This window comes from Ammospiza nelsoni, chromosome 5 (genome assembly GCF_027579445.1).
Source record: "Ammospiza nelsoni isolate bAmmNel1 chromosome 5, bAmmNel1.pri, whole genome shotgun sequence".
Lineage (NCBI taxonomy): Eukaryota > Metazoa > Chordata > Aves > Passeriformes > Passerellidae > Ammospiza > Ammospiza nelsoni.
Window position 1 is genome coordinate 12,985,571 of NC_080637.1, and position 18,321 is coordinate 13,003,891.

The window sequence follows — 18,321 nt, forward strand, 5'->3', positions numbered from 1 at the left end:
CAGATCAGGCCCTGGTCCAGGCAGTCTGGTGTCCAGTCTGTGCCAACAGCTTCATTGTCATTGCTGGCTTACATAGACAGTGCTCTGTTGGGCATGATGAAAACATCTGACCTTTTCATCTGACATCCTCACTCTCCATCTCCCAAATCAAAATCACAAAGCATTTTGCCAACCCTAATGTTTTCTGCCAGCCACATCCAACTGCATGGCACAGCCAGGTCAGTCCATCCTCATCTGTACAGGCCACATGGCTGCACATACATGTGAAGAGTTTCCTTTCTCATAAATTGTTAGAAGAGCTGTTTAGGCTCAACTATTACCTTGCTCGGGTGAGATCCAGAGGCTTGGTCACAGCTTGTCTTACTTGACATCCGTTAAAGTAGAGTGAATCTCCATGGGCATAGGGTGCCAGCTGTCCACATCCATTCCCTATCACTCCCCCCTGAATGGTTTCCCAGTTTATTTCAGTGACTCTTTCAGACTCAAAATTATCTTTAATATAACTTGGCAGATCATGGCTAAAAACAGAGCAGTCATCACCTAAAAATGACACAATGAAGTTGTAAAACATGCAAAAAATAGAAAGAATGGAGAAAATTGAGTTACAGGTCATTGTAATTCTTTTCAAGGTTGCGACTCAATATTCAGTGTGAGGACAGCCTGAATATATTTCAGCAGATTCATTAACAATGTGCACATTGATATACAGCAGTCATTTTTACAAAATAGAGGCTGTGAGTCTAATTTTTACAGCAGTATAACTTCAAGAACTGCAATACAGTTTCTCCTGTTTTGCGCTGATGCCAATAGGAGAAACCTCAAATTGTGGGTTGAAGGCAAAAATGTCTAAAAACTCAGAAGGGATCTGATCTTATACAGTTATGAGGCTCTCCTGGAAGACATTAAACACTGGCTCCACTCCCACAAAGCACTTAGAGCTTACCAAGGGCACTCAGGTACCATTAGGCATGTGCTTAGCTGCACTGAGGGCTTAGAGCAGAACACTGTGTCCTGATGGGGCACAGAGCCCCTTACAGATGCCAGTCACCAACATCTGGATCCCATTTGCACATCCTCTGGGATGCACCCTTGGAAGGAGCATGGAGTGGAAGCCAATTCTGGGTAATCAAGTAGCCATGTTCAGCCTTCAATGAGGGCTGGGTGGACTTTCCATACAATGCCAGGTGGGAGAGACTGCTGGCTCAATGTAGAAAGAGTAAGGAGGGGGAAAAGCTGTAATTTGGAGCCCTGACAAATTATTAATTTTGGATTTGTTACTCAGACATTCCAGTGATGAATTTGGACATGATACATCACTTAGTCTTTTTGTTTAATTTTGGGCTAGACTAGATTGTAGTGGATGTACAGAGAGAAATGAAGAAATGGAACCTTGGAATCCTTCGTCACAGATGCAGATGGCTCCAGTCGTGCAGTACCCGTGGCCACTGCAGAGCTTTGGGCACGCTTCCCCAATGTACACGTGATCGATTGCCCAGCTCTGCTTCTCCAGCTCTTCTCCCTTCTGAATCCACCTGAACTGGGTTGCACTGCAAATATCAACATCCAAACACTGTGTTAGGATGCATAGCAATTAAACACATCTGCATAGTGATGTTCTAATACACCAGCAGCAAATGTAACCAAAAATGTCATGTGAGGGGGCTGTGACTTCAATAACTGGAAATACCCAGCCTGCTACATCATTGGCAGTAATGACTTCTATTAACAAAAATCTTCTTGAAGAACATTAATTGTTGTATTTGCAGGGACCTTTGTGGTAGGAAGGAATGATGAATCTGACTCCATGTTCTCAGAAGGCTAATTTATTACTTTATGATACAATATTATATTAAAGAATACTATACTAAACTATACTAAAGAATACAGAAAGGATACTTAATGCTAAAAAGATAATAATGAAAACTCGTGACTCTTTCCAGAGTCTCAACACAGCTTGGCCCTGATTTGCCAAAGAGTCAGAACAACTCATATCAGTATCCAATGAAACAATCACCTGTGGGTAAACAATCTCCAAACACATTCCACATGAGAACAACACAGGAGAAGCAAATTAGATAAGAATTGTTTTTCTTTTCTCTGAGGCTCCTCAGCTTCCCAGGAGAAAAATCTTGGGTAAAGGGATTTTTCAGAGAATGTGAATGATCCACAATAAGGAATAATTTTTAATTCACCAATTGTTCCTAGTAAGCCATGCCAGCAAGGCAGCTGTCGTTTTATAGGTCCACAGTGAGTTGACCTTTGGTGAACCTACCTGGATGAGACATGGTCAGGCAGCTGGATAGTTATTCTTCTCCACATGGAGCTGTTAACAGAGTTATAGATGGTAGCTTCATGGAATTGAAATGGGGAGCAGCCAATGCTATTAGATGAGGAAGGAAGGCAGTGTGTCTGGACAAGTTGCCATGAGTCTGTCCTGTAGGAAGCAAAAAAAAAAAAACGAGAAAAATGTTTTAGAACAACTGAAAAAATAATGAAAGGAAAACAGATTATTTGTAAGGGTCATGACATTGCCTGTCTTACTGAAGAAAAAAGAGATTGTCAGCAATAGATTGTCAGCAATCATTTTCATTTCTCTGGAGCCACAGATAAACAAGAGGTGAGAGGTCAAAGCACAGGTGCAGCCAGGGGGATGTTTGAGTGTTGTGGAGCCCTTGGTGGTGGTACTCCCAGCAGTGTGGTACACACAGCTGCTCTGGGCTGCCTGACAGGATTTATTTAGGAGGCAGCTCCTTAGTCTCTTTCTTACAGTCTTCATGAGAGTCCCAATAGAATTTGCTACATTTTCACCCACAGCTTTTTGAGCACGGAATATACCTTCATTTTCACAAATTATAACATGCAGCTATTCTACAGCTCATGAGGCAGTGCTATTGTTAGCTAGTTAAAGACCAATTTGGAGTTCAGTAACTCCCAATTCATGACAGCTTGGTCCTGTATCCTACTAAATAATTTCCTGCAAATGTGTTTTCCTGGGAGCACATTTTTAATAGGAACATGCTCATGATTGTCACTACAAGCTCAACACCATGAACCTGTCAACATCTGGGATAAAATATAAAGAGAATTTATGGGAGTTATGTAGACAAATCCCAATGCTTGCACATGGGCTTTGTTCAGATTCTGTTACAACATGAATAACAAAGCACATTACAATAATTCATGTAACAAAATGAATAGCAAAGCAAAGCTTTAATAAATAGAAGCTCTCTACATTTTTAATGTCATACTATTTTTTTTTCAGGTCTGTGTATTCTGCTGTCATTTACCTGGCATCCTTTGTATACTCCAGCATCACTGAGTGGAGGTCCCCACAAGAATTTGCCTCACAGCCAACCACGATCTATAGCACAAATAAAATCAACTGCTATAACAATTCAGGTAGGCATTTAAAGTGATAAATAATCAAGTTATGTTCTCCTTTTTTGTTTCTTTATTAGGTGTATGAGAGATTGTCAACTTGGGTAAAATCCATCAAAAGTGGATGGAAAACAAAAGACACAGTACTTCAGATACTGTTTTTACTTAAAGAATTTTACTTCCTTGCTACTGTTATTTCCTAACAGAATCCTAACATTTCATTTCTAAAGTCCAAATTAAATATCTAAACAAATATTTTTTCTGAAACAAAATATATGGTAGTTCCTTGGCATTTCCAAAAGTGAAGCACCTATGAAATTTAAAATTCATAATGATAAACATGTGGATATAAACTTTAAATCAGTCCAATTTAGAAACAGAATTATTCTGAATATTTAAAACAATAGACACATTTGTTCCATATTACAGTAGAAAGATTACAATACCCAGTGTACATTACTAAATTGCTAAATTTCAAAACCAAACAGAAGCCATGCTACAGCTGAGTTCTTAGTTTAGAAATAAAACCTTTGCTGTGAGCAGTGAAGAAAAATGGGGAGAAGGTCAGGAAAGAAAAACTCTGCAGTAAGAGTTTAGTAATATAAACTATTAAATGCTGATGGGTTATCCTAATTTGGTCTTAAAATAGAGGAAAAAGATGATAGGCTGGGTAAAATAAGCATCTTGGAGGCAGTCTTGACATTCAGTAGTAAAAAACTTCAGAGACTCCTCTCATATATAGTTTTTTTGGCATGCTGAATGGGGAAGCAGTGCTTTAGGGATTACATTAGACAGTAAATATGAAATAGGCAGTGACATTGAGAAAAGGTGAAAATATTGAGCAGTGGAAGATGGTAAATTCTGTAACTATCTTGTTAAACAGAAGAGCAAGAAAAAAACCGTAATAAGAAAATGGATTAGTATTTTGATAACCCTACTTTCATGTTAGTTCCTAGTTTAAGACAGGGTACTTGGGGAATGGCCAAGAACATTTCTGGAAAACAACTACTTGTTGCCTTTGGCCCTGGGTAGAATTCTACCTTAAATCAAATTAAAGTACTCAGAAATGTTTCTCTGATGGTTTAGGTAATTTGCCATGGCATAAGGAAGAAGAAGGGGCACCTCTGCTTGAACACACTTCTATTTTCCATATGATGCTCTTCTCCAGCCTTCTCCCTTACTTTTTCTGTTCCTTCACAAATTAGGGGAAAATAACTTATTCTGCATGGCATCTATTCTCACCTTAGAAAATAATTCCTACTGTATCTGATGATCCAATCATTTCAGGAAAAAGGTATTAGACTTCTAATTCCTCTGAGTCATCCCAACAGCTTACAGACAGTCAGAATATTTTGACGTTTTACATTCATGCAGCCCTTCTGGTTCTCATTACCTACACTTCATATTTTCCTTTGATTTCTAGTAAAAAGTCACTATTAATTATTCATCCAATTGACCATCCTAGTTGGAAGAACAATAATTTCTGGAGACACATTAGATGAATTTTCATTGTGTTCTTTACTTTGGAGAGAGAGAACATTTCTTACTTTAAACTGCATCATGTATCCTGGCTGTATAATGAGCTCCCTGGAGGACAGGATGTTGTGTGTTTTATCCTTTTTCTTATTTGGCCAGTAGAGATGGAATGATGGATTTCCACAGAACCCTGCAGTTCTGACTGCATTAGGGTAAAAGCTCCAATTTTCTTCATGAGAGGTGCCTTCTATTAAGATGAGTTAAATAAAATTACTGCATTGTCTTGGTAAACATCAAGGCTTAGAAATGAATCCACAGAATCACTTGACAGAGTACTTTAGTGATATGGACACTACATTTATGCTATCTGTAATGACACACAGTAAGCTACAAAGAGAGAGACATAATAAAGACATTCATTGCCAGAGAGGTAATTATAGCATTTAAATAACAGTACTTTTAAAAAATATGATAAGAGCATAATATCAGAAATTTAAATGAAATGAGTTGGAATGAACGAAATTTTTTTATGTGTGCAGACATGTGCACACATATACATCGGAATATACATATGTGTGTATACACACACATATATATATGTACACATACACACATATATATATATTTACACACTTCTATGAGCATGAAGAATAGCATATAAACAGCATTAGTCTACAAAGTCAAAAATGTGCAGAGTTAAAATAAAATAAAATCTGCTTGCAAGCTCACAGGGCTCAGGTAAGACAAGAACAGGTAACGCCAGAGCACAGACGAGCTGCGGCAGCCTGTTTTACCATCATCAAAGGTGTCCACCAGCTGGCTGGGGTTGATCTCAGCTCCCCCAATGAGGATGTTGTCCAGAGCCCACTGGGCCCGCTCGGGGCCGGGCACCACGATGCCGCTGCTGAGGGTGAAGGGCTGCCACCAGCGCAGGCGCGTCGTGTTGGTCAGGGCACGCTCGGGGAGCAGGATGTAGTCGTGCCTCACTGAGATGTACTTTTGGTAATCCATCTCGTGGAGCAAAGTCCAGGATATCCCTAGAATGAAAAGATGCAGGTTTAGTGAGATAAAACCAAACATATGGTAGAATTTTCTAAAGGATTAAAGATAATAGGAAATAAAAAGTAATAGCTGTGGTCTTCTGATAGAGCTTAACTTCTAAGGATAGTTGGCAAGTGTTACTCACTCCAAGAGTAATCTTGCAATTGTAAAAAGGAATAATCAGCTTGGGTGGAAGCCACTGATTACTGAAATAAGGCAGGAAGATTATGGAAAACTTCTGAGCAATAGATGGAACTTTTAGATGGGGAAAAATCTTTACAGGGACCAAAATAGCTTTGCAATTAAGAATTAGCTTTTTATTTTGGATCTCTGACAACTTGTCAGGTATTCATGGTGGGTAGATACAGAACCAGACTGAAGCTCAGCTGTAAATACAGTATGTACTTGCCTCCATCAATGGAGTAGTCTAGCAGCACTCCTTCCTTTCTGCAAGTTGGTCTGTGGCATGTTGTCATGTTATTTTCACTCCCAATTCTCCCCCAGTACTGTAGAAACCTAAGAGTAAATGTATATGATCACATCTGTTAGACTTGCATGAACAGAGGTTGCTTTCTGTTAACAGACATGCTGAAATTGTTCCAAATGCCAACATTTTTAAGCAAATAACACTGATACACAAGTACTGCAAAGGTTTTCATGGAAAAATTTTCATGGGAACCTCATGGAATTCAACTAAGAACTGCCCCTGGGAGTAGCCCATTGCAAATGTACCAGCCAGGGACAGACTAGATGGGAGCTGCTTTGCTTAGAGTTCCCTGAGATTCCTGGTGGAATGGGAGCTCACCATGTGTTAAGGTGCCCTTGTATCAATGAAGGACATAAAAAAGTTGATAAACTGAGGCAAGGTTGGAACCAGAGCTCAGAGCCAGAGGTCATACACTGAAAAAATAGGAAGTTCCAAATGGATTTAACAGGAAAAAAAAAAAAAGAAAAATAATCACTCTGAGAATAACTGAACACTAGTAAAAGTGTTCCAGTACAGACAGACAGTAGGATCTCTGTTCTTGGAGGTTTTTAAAGATCCAGTGGGACAAAATCCTGGGCAAACTGCCCTGAATTCAGTGTTACCTGGCTTTGAGCTTGAGGTTGGATTAGAGATTCCCTGAGGCCCCTTCCTTCCTGTAATTCAGCAAATTGCAAAATTTAAGAAGTCAGAGTGTTTGGCTTCATTAAAGCAGTATGATCAAGAGAAATGAAGTTGTCTATGTCATGTCCTTAGCCTGTCTAAACTGACAGAGTTCCATTGCTCTCTGGATAACTCATCCTTTCCAACAGCATAGAAATGGAATGGATCTTGTATGGCCAACCAGGAGAGAACAACCAGCAGAACTGCTCTGAACTCAGTGAGAGACACAGCTGGTGCCTCCAGGAGCGATGCCCTGGTGACTGGTGCCTCTTTGCAGGAAGAAGTCGCTGATTCCATTTGACATGACATTTCTGGACAAAAGGATCTGCTGCTTCACCTGGACTTGTCAGACCCTTTCCACTGTGCTGGGGTGAGCCTTGATCTCTATGACTCATCTGAAAGCGTCAGCACCTTGAGAATCATAGCCCCAGCACCCTGGGAATCATAATCTCCTCAGTGTCTATTTTGTTACGGTGAGGGTCCTCAGGGTCTCTGACTGTAGGTGTGTGGATAGCAAAGTCTTGCTAAGTCCACCTGTCTGGGTCCCTCAGGCAGGCTCCCAGCCACAGGCAATCCTAGCAAGCAGCTCAGCTCTCAAGTGAGATCAGCTCTTTGGTGAATTCAGCTCTTAGTGATTTCAGCCCTTTGCTTGCTAAGTGCCTTGGCAGACACAGGAGAGAGAGGAGAAGGCTGTATGAGGTTCCACACAGGTGTCTTTATTGGCAGCTTCCACAAAGGGTGACAGTGACAGCTCTTCTGCAGAACAGCACAGAAATGGGGGTTTATGTAGGGTATAGGGGTTTTGGGAAACATTCTAATAGTAAGGGTGGAGGTGAAAGTGACTTATTGTCTTACAGAGAGATAACAAGGGTCTGAAGGCAGAAGGGGGGCTTCTTAGGTCCAGTCATCATGACTAGGCATTTCCTATCTTAGGCAACTCGTTGGAATTCAGGACATCCCTCTGGCTGTCCTGGATTGCCAAGACCCCTGCCAGGGGGCTCAGAGACCCTGGCACAGAGCCCAAGACACTTGTGGTTTTGAATATGACCCAGGGAGCAAATTACCAACCTTATATGAAGATCTGCAAGCCATGACAGTTTAAGTAGAATGATAGTGAATTTATCACAGGGTGACAAATAGAATTTTGGGATTTTTAGAATGGGGGTTCAGGAGACAAGATGGAGGAATCTGGGTGTCTTGGCCTCCATCTTCTGCTGTGATGTTGGCACTTTTAGGTTGATTTAGAGTAGAGGCTCACTGTCTAACATAGGTGACAGGTATTGGAAAGTAATTGTAAATAATCTACAGATAGTTTTTAGTATAAAAAGATAACACCACCCCCTGGGGGCAGGCAGAGTGCCTCTGACTGTCCTGCTGAGCAGACCTCAGGCAGGACAGGAGAAAGAATTTTAAAGATAAGATAAATAAACAACCTTGAGACCAAGAAATGAAGAGCTCTGACTCCTTCTTCGACCTCCAGGCTGGGAAAAGAGACTTTCTAACTTATCTCGGGGTCACTCTGACCAGCAGAGATTCCAAGAGCAACTGACCACGAGGGAGGCCCTGTGGCTGCTACAAGTGTCTCCTCAGGTGGTGCTGCTCCTGTGATGGCCCAGGAATTCCCTGAGCTACCAGCCGTGCTGCCTGCTGCTTTGCCAGGGTATGACACAGCTCCCTGTGACAATGACACAGAACCATGACCTACTTTGCCCCACGCAGGTCCAGATCCTGAGTGACAGCCTGCCTCACAGTTGCACCTCCAAAGTACAGGGTTGTGTCTTCTGCCAGAATTCCACACTCAGTACAGGTGTTTCCACCTTCTAAGGACATCCACAAATCTGGTTTAATTTCCTCATTGTCAAAGCGCTCTTTCAGGAAGGTCTGTAAGTAAGGAATTTAACATGAAGCACAGGTAAGTAAGATTTTAAGTCTTTTTAACAACCACAGCTGGAACTGACCTAAACATGTTTGAAGGGTTCAAGAACGCTAAATTTTTCTCAGGGTGACTGAGCATAATCACTTCTGGCTGAATATTTAGCCACTTGGACTGAATTGGCTAAATCTGAAAATCTATTAGGGCTGGATTTTAACATACTCAGGAGGTAATGAAGCAAATTAAAAATGGCATGTGCAAATGAATGAACATGTTGGGTCTGTGTGGCAAGGTTCTGATGGCAGAGGGGAACAGTAGGGGACTTCTGAATGCATGCGAGAAAAAATATTCTAGATCTTTCTTCAGCAAAACCAGAGACCCTGGCATTAAGGAGTTAGCAGTAAAACTCCCCTAAAATTGCTACCATTTTATCCCAAGTGTCCTTAATATGATGGATACCTTACTAATTAAAAATTGCAAACAGACAATGATATTTGTTCGTGTAATTAATATTTCAGACGAAAAACAGAAGGTTATAATAATTCAAATTACATGACAACTGACAAGTTAGTTGGTTATTTTTAACTTTTAAATTAGCAATATCTAACTAGAGTCCACTTGATTGTTAGTGGGTAACATGAGTAAGAGCCAAACAGCCATGTAAATTAATTTTCTAATTTTTTGTAATTTTCCTTTATTCCCTACTTCAGTAAGCTCTCTCACAGTAAAGACAATCTATTTTGTTCAAATACAACCACATGTGCAAGGGTGATTTTCATCCTATAATGATGATTAAAAGATGAACAATGAACTTTATCACAGCTTTTTCAGGCTAAGTGTTATTTTCAAACATACAACAACAAACCCATTATTCAATAATGCAGTAATAGTTTTGTTAAAAAACTGATGGAAGGGCTGAAAATTCATTTAACTGTCTTCAGGCTGACAGGAATCAAAGCTAAATTTCCAGTGAGATCAATCTCTCCTCTCTTTCCTCCCAGTCAAACATATGCCAAAGTTATTTCTTTTAAAAAAACATGCAATAAAATTACCTTCAGTGTCTGGGTCAGGTAGCAGTTTGGACCCGAATACCCAGGATCACAGATGCATTGCTCATTCAGGCAGTCTCCATGACCTCTACAGTTTTCCAGACAACCAGGGCCCAGATAGAAATTATCAATGGCCCACTGCATATCTGAGTATTTCTGGTAGAACCGAAACCTCACAGGACTAGATATAAAGGAATGAAGAGAACCAGACAAAGGCATAAACCAACTTTGCTCAATTGAGAAAAGGAGATTAAACACAATATAATCATGACTGTACTATCTTCTGAGCTTCCACAAGTAGTGGAAATACCTATTGAAATGGATTTTTTAGATGTCCCTAATGTAATGAACATGAACGCTGCTATTTGCAATTTCCTAGAAAGAAAATGAATAGGCAGATGTCCTATTGTGTTTCCAGGGTGGTACTCAATCCAAGACAAAATGAGTAACAAATTCATACTTACTTGCCCACAAGGCTTTCAGGCAGTGTGTAAGTTACTCTTTTCCATCCTTTTGTGGGAAAGAAGACAGATGGCTGTGAGACACTCCCAGAACATTTTGGATCGGCTGGTAAGCACTGAGGTACTAAGTAACTCCAACTAACACCAAAGTCAGTGGAGTACTGCACATGGACCTGATTTTGTGCAAGTTTTTCTGAGGGTTTACATCCAACAGAAACCTAATAAAGAAGAGATCATCAGTAATTAAGAATTACTTGTGGTGGGGAGTTTAAAAATGTGTTTGAACCTGAAAACAGACTGCAGAATTTTGCTTGAAATGACGGCAGCAACAGTGCCTGTATGGTACCAGTCACCTGCAGATCTCTTTGATATTCTCAAGACTGAGAACAGACACCGTATTGTGAATTTTGTTTTTTTCTAGATAGTTCACATTTCTGAATTTCCAGATTTTGACACTCGTGCCTTAGACCCCAGTGCCATAAAACAAATAAAGTTAATATCTCCTCCCACACAACATGAGATTTGAATATTTCAGGGAAGGCCACAGATTAGGGAGACCACATTTATGGATGGATGTGCAAAGGGTTCTTGAAATTTCCATATATTTCTGGGTTATTTCCTTAGTTTAGGTAAATGGGTGTACAAAGGCCAGTTTGGATGCAGGTTTGATATGAGTGCATGACAGCCCAGGAGCAAAGTGAACTACTGTGGAACTGCTTTTCCCTCACTAGCAGGTGTAACAAAATAGGCACCTGGTAGATGTGCAATATCCTTATTACATGATGTCCATAGAAATGCAGTGCTGGAAGAGAAGAATGTGCCACCTCTGAGAAAAGCCTGTGGTACTAAAGCTGACCAACACAGAGTAAGTGAGAAAAATAAGGATGGCCTAATAACAACATTTTTCCCAGCAGGGAATTGCTCCTGTGTACACCTATACAGCATCCTTCCTCCTGAAAGATCTACTTAGACCTGGAACAAAATGTGGTTTTGAATAAGTTTACTGCAGACAGATTTTACCTTGAACTGCATAATCCAGCCTTCTGTAGGAGTCAGGTCGTGGGTGACTGCATAGACCTCTCTGCCATCGTGGCTCCCACAGATCATGACACCGTCAGGAGAATCACAAAATCTCTCAATTGAGCAATCATCATGGAATAACCAGTGTTCATTCACTTGAAAATAAATGGCAAGGTCAGTTATATACAGTGACAATATAAGTTAAACAGGGAGTAGTGTTAACCACAAAAGGTGATTCACAGCTTTATTTTTCAGCCTACATGAGAATTATTTATATTGCTCCTGAGCATGTCGGTACCCTGTTGTTCCCATGTAAATATGTATTACATCTATCGCATTTATTGCTGAAAGCACTCTTTACTTGAGTAAGTAAGTAAGTAAGCTTACAGCTTACTTGCTGAAAGCTTACTAATGAGCTTGCTCACTTAGACAAGCATTACAGCATTATTTTTTAATATTAAAGAAGTAAGGATCTGAGACTTACTTAAAATATGAACTTCTATTGCACTGAACATTTTGGGAGAGCCTTTTAATGGGTGTTGCCTACATGTCTGCACAAAGTGCTTAACAGACTGGTAATTGTTAAGCCTTATAAACATACAAAAATGCATCTTCTACAAAATTTAGTTGTAGGGGAATGGAATATAGGCAAATAAAGGTAGTATAGAATGTAATCTTACCCCCTAAAGAGTTGCAGCTGGGTTAATTATTAAAGATTAGGAGCAGGCCTGATTTTAACAGGCCACAGCTGTAGCCAATAAGAAGAGTGTTATAAAAGGGTGGATTGGTTGGCTGAGGGAAGAACTGGAGTCAGTTGGCTACTGTGAGGACAAGGAAGAGTCAGTGCCTAGAGGAGCTGCCTACAACAAACATCAAGGAGGTATGAAACTCTGGCAATATGGAACCCTTGCAATGTAATGACGATAGACCTCTTACATTATAACAACAACATTTAGTTGTAAAATGTAACTTAAATTCCTTAAAGAAAATTTTAAAAAGTTAATAAATAGGGAACAGACACTCATGATAAGAAATTTGCTTAGAATAACCTGTCACTTTTAAATTACATTTTTTTCCTTTTAAAATAAAGGAAATAGGAAGGAAATAGAAAGGAAGCCTTCTAAATAAATTCACGCAGTAAAAAAAGCTGCATTACATCTTTTCATTTTGCTTTTTGCAAACAAAAATCAAGAGACAGGGCCTCTACAGCAACGGAATTCTCTTATTCATTGGCTGAGAAAGAGTCAGAATTACATCCTTCCTACCAATCAGCTGATGTGGATGGGCAGAAGCCAATACGGCTGCCCCTCAAGCTGTACTTTACAACCGAATTGGGGACATCAGACTTATCCTCTGCATAGCATGACTGGCCTCCGCCACAAACACTTTAGAAATCCAACAACTTCCCACTGCCTCCCAAACTCCTACACTACCCCTACTAGGCCTCATTTTAGCCACAGCCGGGAAATCCGCTCAGCAGTCGCCATCACAGTGACACAGCGAGTCCGAGGCTCAGCCAGACCTGCGCATCACTGCACTGGCTCCTTGCTCCCTAACGGGGACTCAGGTGGGAGTTTTACCCGTGGTTTTGTCCTGCAGGGCCATGTCGAAGGCGGTGCTGCCGGCGGGCCCCGCGTCGGCCGGGGCGCGCTCGTGCTGCGGCAGCGGGGCGCTGCTGAAGGTGTCCAGCATCACCGTGCGCTGGTCGGCCGAGCCCGAGATCAGCACGTTGTCGATGGCCCAGTCGTTCTGGTCCAGCCCGTCGTGCTTGGGCTGCCACCAGCGGAAGCGGGTCCCGATGGTTTTGGCATCGTAGGGAAGGAGGATGTTCACAAAGCTGGAATAAAAACTGGGGATTAGTTGTAGGAAAGCTGTGGGAGGAGAACACTTTGCTATGCTCTGTGCTAGATGCTTTGACCGAGTCTATTCCTGATGTTTCCTGGAATACATGGAATTTTGGAAAGAAGAAAAAGATCGGTCTAGCCTAGATTCCTCCAGGAGACATTTCTGAAACAAAAAACTTTCTGATCACTCCAAATGTCATCCCTGGGACAGGGGCTCAGAGAGAGGTGGAAAAGGTCAACGCCCAACTGTGGCATGGTTTGAACAACCTCACTTGCTTCAGGTGTCCTTATGGGACTGAATGCAATGGTCTGGACCAGCAGAGTATGGCCATAAGGCCTTTATTAAGGAAAGTGTTAAGAAGGAGAGTGTGCAAGTGAAATAAAGATTCCTTTTTTCAACCTGGAGCAATTCAGACGATAGCAAAATTTATCTGTTCAATTGCAACAGTAGAAAATAGTACACTGAAATCTCATGTCCAATTAAAGTGCTAGTAATTCTTGGTGTGCTTGAATAAAATAACAAATAATGGGTCCGTCACATCCCCATTTTCTGTGAATCTTTTAAATTAGTCAGCGAGAAAATGGTCAGATCACATATATGCATGATTTGAATTTCACAAACATCTGAAAGCAGGGCTTGAGTGTATCCATCCTTTTGATGGATAACTGCAGAAATGCAGTTTCTTCTAGCCACACCATTTTGTAACTAACTTATAACAATCAGTGATTTTATGATCTTGCCAATAAAGAAATAGATTGCAAAGGTTAGTAGCTTTAAGAACAAAATGGACACCACTACAGTAGCTATTAATTTATTTTCTGCAACCATTTGCAAATCTACCAGACTGCTACAGGCTCCTAGGTATTCTTGTATTTCTGGCCTAGCAGCTGAATAAATGCTGATGCTCTCAATACATGCACCAAGGCCATTAATAAACACCTCTGGGACTGTACAAGCTGAACTTGTGCATCCCAACCTGACATCCAAACCACAGCACTAACATATCCCAAAGGTTCTGGTGAAACATTCAAGACTACCTGACTTTAGCAGAGAAATTTAAACAGGCAGAAAGAAGGTATCTACAAACCCAGGCTTGCTGAATTGATCATAGAAAATTTCCATTAAGAGGCTCCAGGTGATTCCACCATTCACAGAATACTCCAGCAGCACTCCTTGGTTGCGGTTATTTGGAGTTATCAGACATCCATACATGAAATAAAACTGGATGAATTCTGCACTGGTGAGGTTCAAATCCACTGTGACTAACATACGGCTGCAGCCCTTAAAAGCAATGAAAAAATATGTTGGTTTGTGTTGTCTGGCAAAACTCATGTTCATAAAAGGTGTTAGACTATGCAGTCACTATTAATGTGGATTCATGCTGCAAAAATTTTAAGGTTGTACAAAATTTTATTAATTATTTCAAAGGTAAAGCTCCAACAGAACAATAAGTATATATATGTTTTCCCTGAAGACATAATTTCAGTCATGTTTCATCTTAAAAATTTCTGTCATGTATCTATATATGTTGCTACTTGTACCTTCAGTTTTACAACATTAATTTATTCACCTTTCCTCTTAATAAAAAAGCTGCAGTAATCCATGCCTCCATTGTAAATCACGAAGTTTTCCATGCAGAATTAATGAATCACTGATCATGTGCTAATGACTCAACTCACGCAAACCATCAAATGGCAAAGCAATTTTAGTATGTGTGTTTTCCACAATACCTTATATATTTCACATTGCTTAGTCTGTTAGTTGGTGTCTACTTAGTCCTACTGTAATGAAGTGGAAATGTAATGCTTTTGTTAGTTTATTTTAGAAAACATTTGTCAGTTTGAACTTAGTTATAAATTTGACAGAAGAGATCTACAGATGTAAATTTTATGTGTTTCTAAAATACTAAATCATCATTTTTATAATCCTGAGGTTATACGTTAGCAAACTACAGCAGCAGTCAGGGTTATACACCTACATATGTAGCTAACCTAGGAAATTTTACTGTGAACTGACTCTGAAAACTCCACCTGTGGGGCATTTGAAAGATGAGGCTACACATGGATGCAATGTGCTTAAGGGTGGCCCTGCTTGGGCAGGGAGGCTGGACCAGATTACTCACCATGGCCCCTTCCTACCCAGCCCATTCTGTGTTTCTGTGGCTCTGTATTGTCATGGACCATGTGCAAATCATACAAGTGCAAATAGCTTGTTATTAATTTACCTCTGCGGTCTGATTAGAAGCCACACCAAACTCTGGTCTGAAAGTTTTTGTAGGGGGATAGAATAAGGCAGTATAGAAAGTAATCTTACCCCCTAAAGAGTTGCAGCTGGGCTAATTATTAAAGATTAGGAGCAGGCCTGACTTTAACAGGCCACAGCTGTAGCTAATAAGAAGAAGAGGGTTATAAAATAGTGGATTGGTTGGTTGAGGGGAATTGGAGTCAGTTGGCTGCTGAGAGAAGAAGAAAGAGTCAGTGCTTGGAGGAGATGCCTACGAGAAACATCAAGGAGGTTTGAAACTCTTGGAGACAACAATATGAAACCTTTGCAATATAATGACAGCAAGTTTAAAGTGCTATGAGGAGAGTCTTAAGAGGAAAATTAAAAGTCTACATATTTTACTGTTCTTTAACCTACCAGCTCCACTTTCAAAGGCCTCTATACAGGACTCACAGACACTATATCTCAATCTCCTGGCTGCAGCATATCAAGGAGCATGGTGTCAGCTTTCCTGGAGTGTTTCTGGCTGACCCTAGTCTGTAGGACCTGTTTGACTTCCACCTTCAGCCAAAGGATTAATTAAAAGGATTTAATTTTTAAAAATATTTTATGTGTCTGATACATTATGCTGTTATTTTTTAAATGCTTTGCTATTTAACTTTTAAGATCAGTCCCACTTATAGTGTGAGAAGGAGCGAGCTGGACACGCACCCCGCTGAAGTGCAGAGCCATCCCCGAGGCCACGGCCCCGCAGACGGTGCTGAGCTTGCCCCCGTTCACGGTCAGCCAGTTCTGGGCCGAGGGGGAGCGGTTGAAGTTGTCCTTCAGCTGTGTGGGAAGGGGGGTCTCTGGCTCGTCGCAGTACAGCCCACCCCAGTGTTCGTCACAGCTGCAAAGAGAAAAACAAACGCACAGATCAGCTGGCAAAGGCTCTGCATGTTATTAAGGTACCATCTCATTCTGCAGAGGGGCATCATTGACTAGTGCACAACTGGTGTGTGGGGGTTTCAAACATCTGGCGTTTTGTAGCTAATATGAAAGAGAAATGACTTTTTTGAAGGCTTGGTATTGTGAATAATTCAAGCTTCTATTACAGGATCCATTCCCAAACATAGTAAAAGCAGTGAAATACATTGTGCTTGGATAAATAAACCAAGAGAATGTGCCAAGCCTAAAAATGTCCTGCTAATGTTAAGGTTCAAGTCTCTGTATAATTTTAGTATATGGATGCTTTCTTATCTTTATATAGTTGTCCTTTTTTTTTTTTTTTTCTCTGAAAAACATTCTTATAATGTGTCAAAGACTGGATAACAGCTTGGAACTGTGTTCTGCTACAATGAGATTTCACCAGGGATATTGTGTCTTGGTACCTTAGTGTTGTCAGGATAGAGGAGAACACAATAATATGTCTATTCTGCAGTGAAATATTTTTCTAAGAAATACAGTCACAGTGCAATTATACAACCATTCTCCCATTTCTGCTGCCATTTGTGGCTGGAAAAAAAGCAATACATCCATCTGGAAGGTATATCTCTGTTGCCAAGACAGGCAAATCTGGGGGTTTTTGTTTGCTAGCTTTGCAGGACTCTGTGTGGATTGTTAGGCAAACAGTTTGAGGATCAAGCCAGTCTGCCTCCCCTGGCAAACCCTACCATGAAGCAGAGTCAACAGGCCATCAAGATAGCACCAGTCAAAAAGCAAAATTTGGCCTTACATCCTGCTTAGTGGATATGTCCCAACTCCAGCCCACGTTCTCTGCAACCTGCACCAGGTTAAGAGCACAGGGACATGGTGTGAAATCCCTTGGGAATAAGGAGTCAATCCTTAATTGTTCTGCAGTTATATCTAATCATCTCAAATGGAGTAAATTAAGCTCAGAACCAACGCTAATTTGTATTAATAGAGATGTTATGGTGTACGCTTGGGCTTGTGTCTTTTTTTTTAAATGTGAAATGAGAGCATTGGTTGAGTTTACATTAACAATATAAAAGAAGAATTGATTCTCTTTCTAACTGGTGCTGATGTAAGTGATAAAACAGACACCATTATTTTGGTTTAATTATCGTTGTAATTAGCTCCATAGAATTACCCACTCCAAAAAGCTCAGGGACAAATTTGGTAGCATCCATAAAACCAATATGGAAAATCAATAGATGGAGGATAAAGGACTTCCTTAGTCTAAGCAGAGGATAGGTCATTGTGCATCTATTCACATGAAGTGACTTTTATGTGGAGGAAGGGTTTTTTTCCTATCCACTTGCTCCAGGACTGTATGTCCCTAGAGGGCTATGCAAATTCAAGGCGTACCCTCTCCCTACCTGGTGGGAGGGGAATTGATGCAGCAGAGGCAAGGGCAGAGGTGATGCACTGCCACTGAGGAAAGGACTGTCTGCTTTGGCCATGGAGCATGGACAGTCAGAGGTCTGGCAGGGCCAACCCCTGCAGTTCCCCTTCTGCTTATTACTTCCATTCCCATGCGGACACAGTGCCCTGCTCGGTTTTAAGAGCAAAATCCACCTTCCTTTGTAGAATTATATCACAGTTTTTCCTGAAAATTCATCAGAATGACAGAGAGAGAAGTGAAATGCTGCAGCCCTGGGCAGGACAGGGAAGAGATGGCACTCACACACAGTTGTCTTGTGTGCATTTCCCATGGCCACTGCACATGTCTATGCAGCCGTCCCCGATGTAGACATTATCGATCGCCCACGTTTGCTGCTTGTCGAAAGGAGCAGGCTGGTGCCAGCGGAAACGAGTAGCTTGAGACCTTGGAAAGAAAGAAAAACAGAATTCTGTATTTTCTAGCTG

General features: G+C 40.9%; 1 protein-coding gene across 2 annotated transcripts in view; it reads right to left on the reverse strand.

Annotated features, from left to right (window-relative positions):
* The window catches only part of RELN (reelin), a 284,897-nt gene that overhangs the window by 11,368 nt on the left and 255,208 nt on the right, over positions 1 to 18,321 (reverse strand). For both annotated transcript variants that reach the window (XM_059471986.1, XM_059471987.1), the window contains exons 47-61: positions 18,140 to 18,280; positions 16,225 to 16,402; positions 14,378 to 14,571; positions 13,026 to 13,282; positions 11,446 to 11,600; positions 10,429 to 10,643; positions 9,968 to 10,145; positions 8,748 to 8,923; positions 6,305 to 6,411; positions 5,649 to 5,891; positions 4,926 to 5,101; positions 3,288 to 3,361; positions 2,273 to 2,434; positions 1,390 to 1,547; positions 321 to 540 (exon numbers count right to left, since the gene is read on the reverse strand). In XM_059471986.1, coding sequence (XP_059327969.1) covers positions 321 to 540; positions 1,390 to 1,547; positions 2,273 to 2,434; positions 3,288 to 3,361; positions 4,926 to 5,101; positions 5,649 to 5,891; positions 6,305 to 6,411; positions 8,748 to 8,923; positions 9,968 to 10,145; positions 10,429 to 10,643; positions 11,446 to 11,600; positions 13,026 to 13,282; positions 14,378 to 14,571; positions 16,225 to 16,402; positions 18,140 to 18,280 — 2,634 coding nt within the window. The remainder of the gene's footprint in view (positions 1 to 320; positions 541 to 1,389; positions 1,548 to 2,272; positions 2,435 to 3,287; positions 3,362 to 4,925; positions 5,102 to 5,648; positions 5,892 to 6,304; positions 6,412 to 8,747; positions 8,924 to 9,967; positions 10,146 to 10,428; positions 10,644 to 11,445; positions 11,601 to 13,025; positions 13,283 to 14,377; positions 14,572 to 16,224; positions 16,403 to 18,139; positions 18,281 to 18,321) is intronic.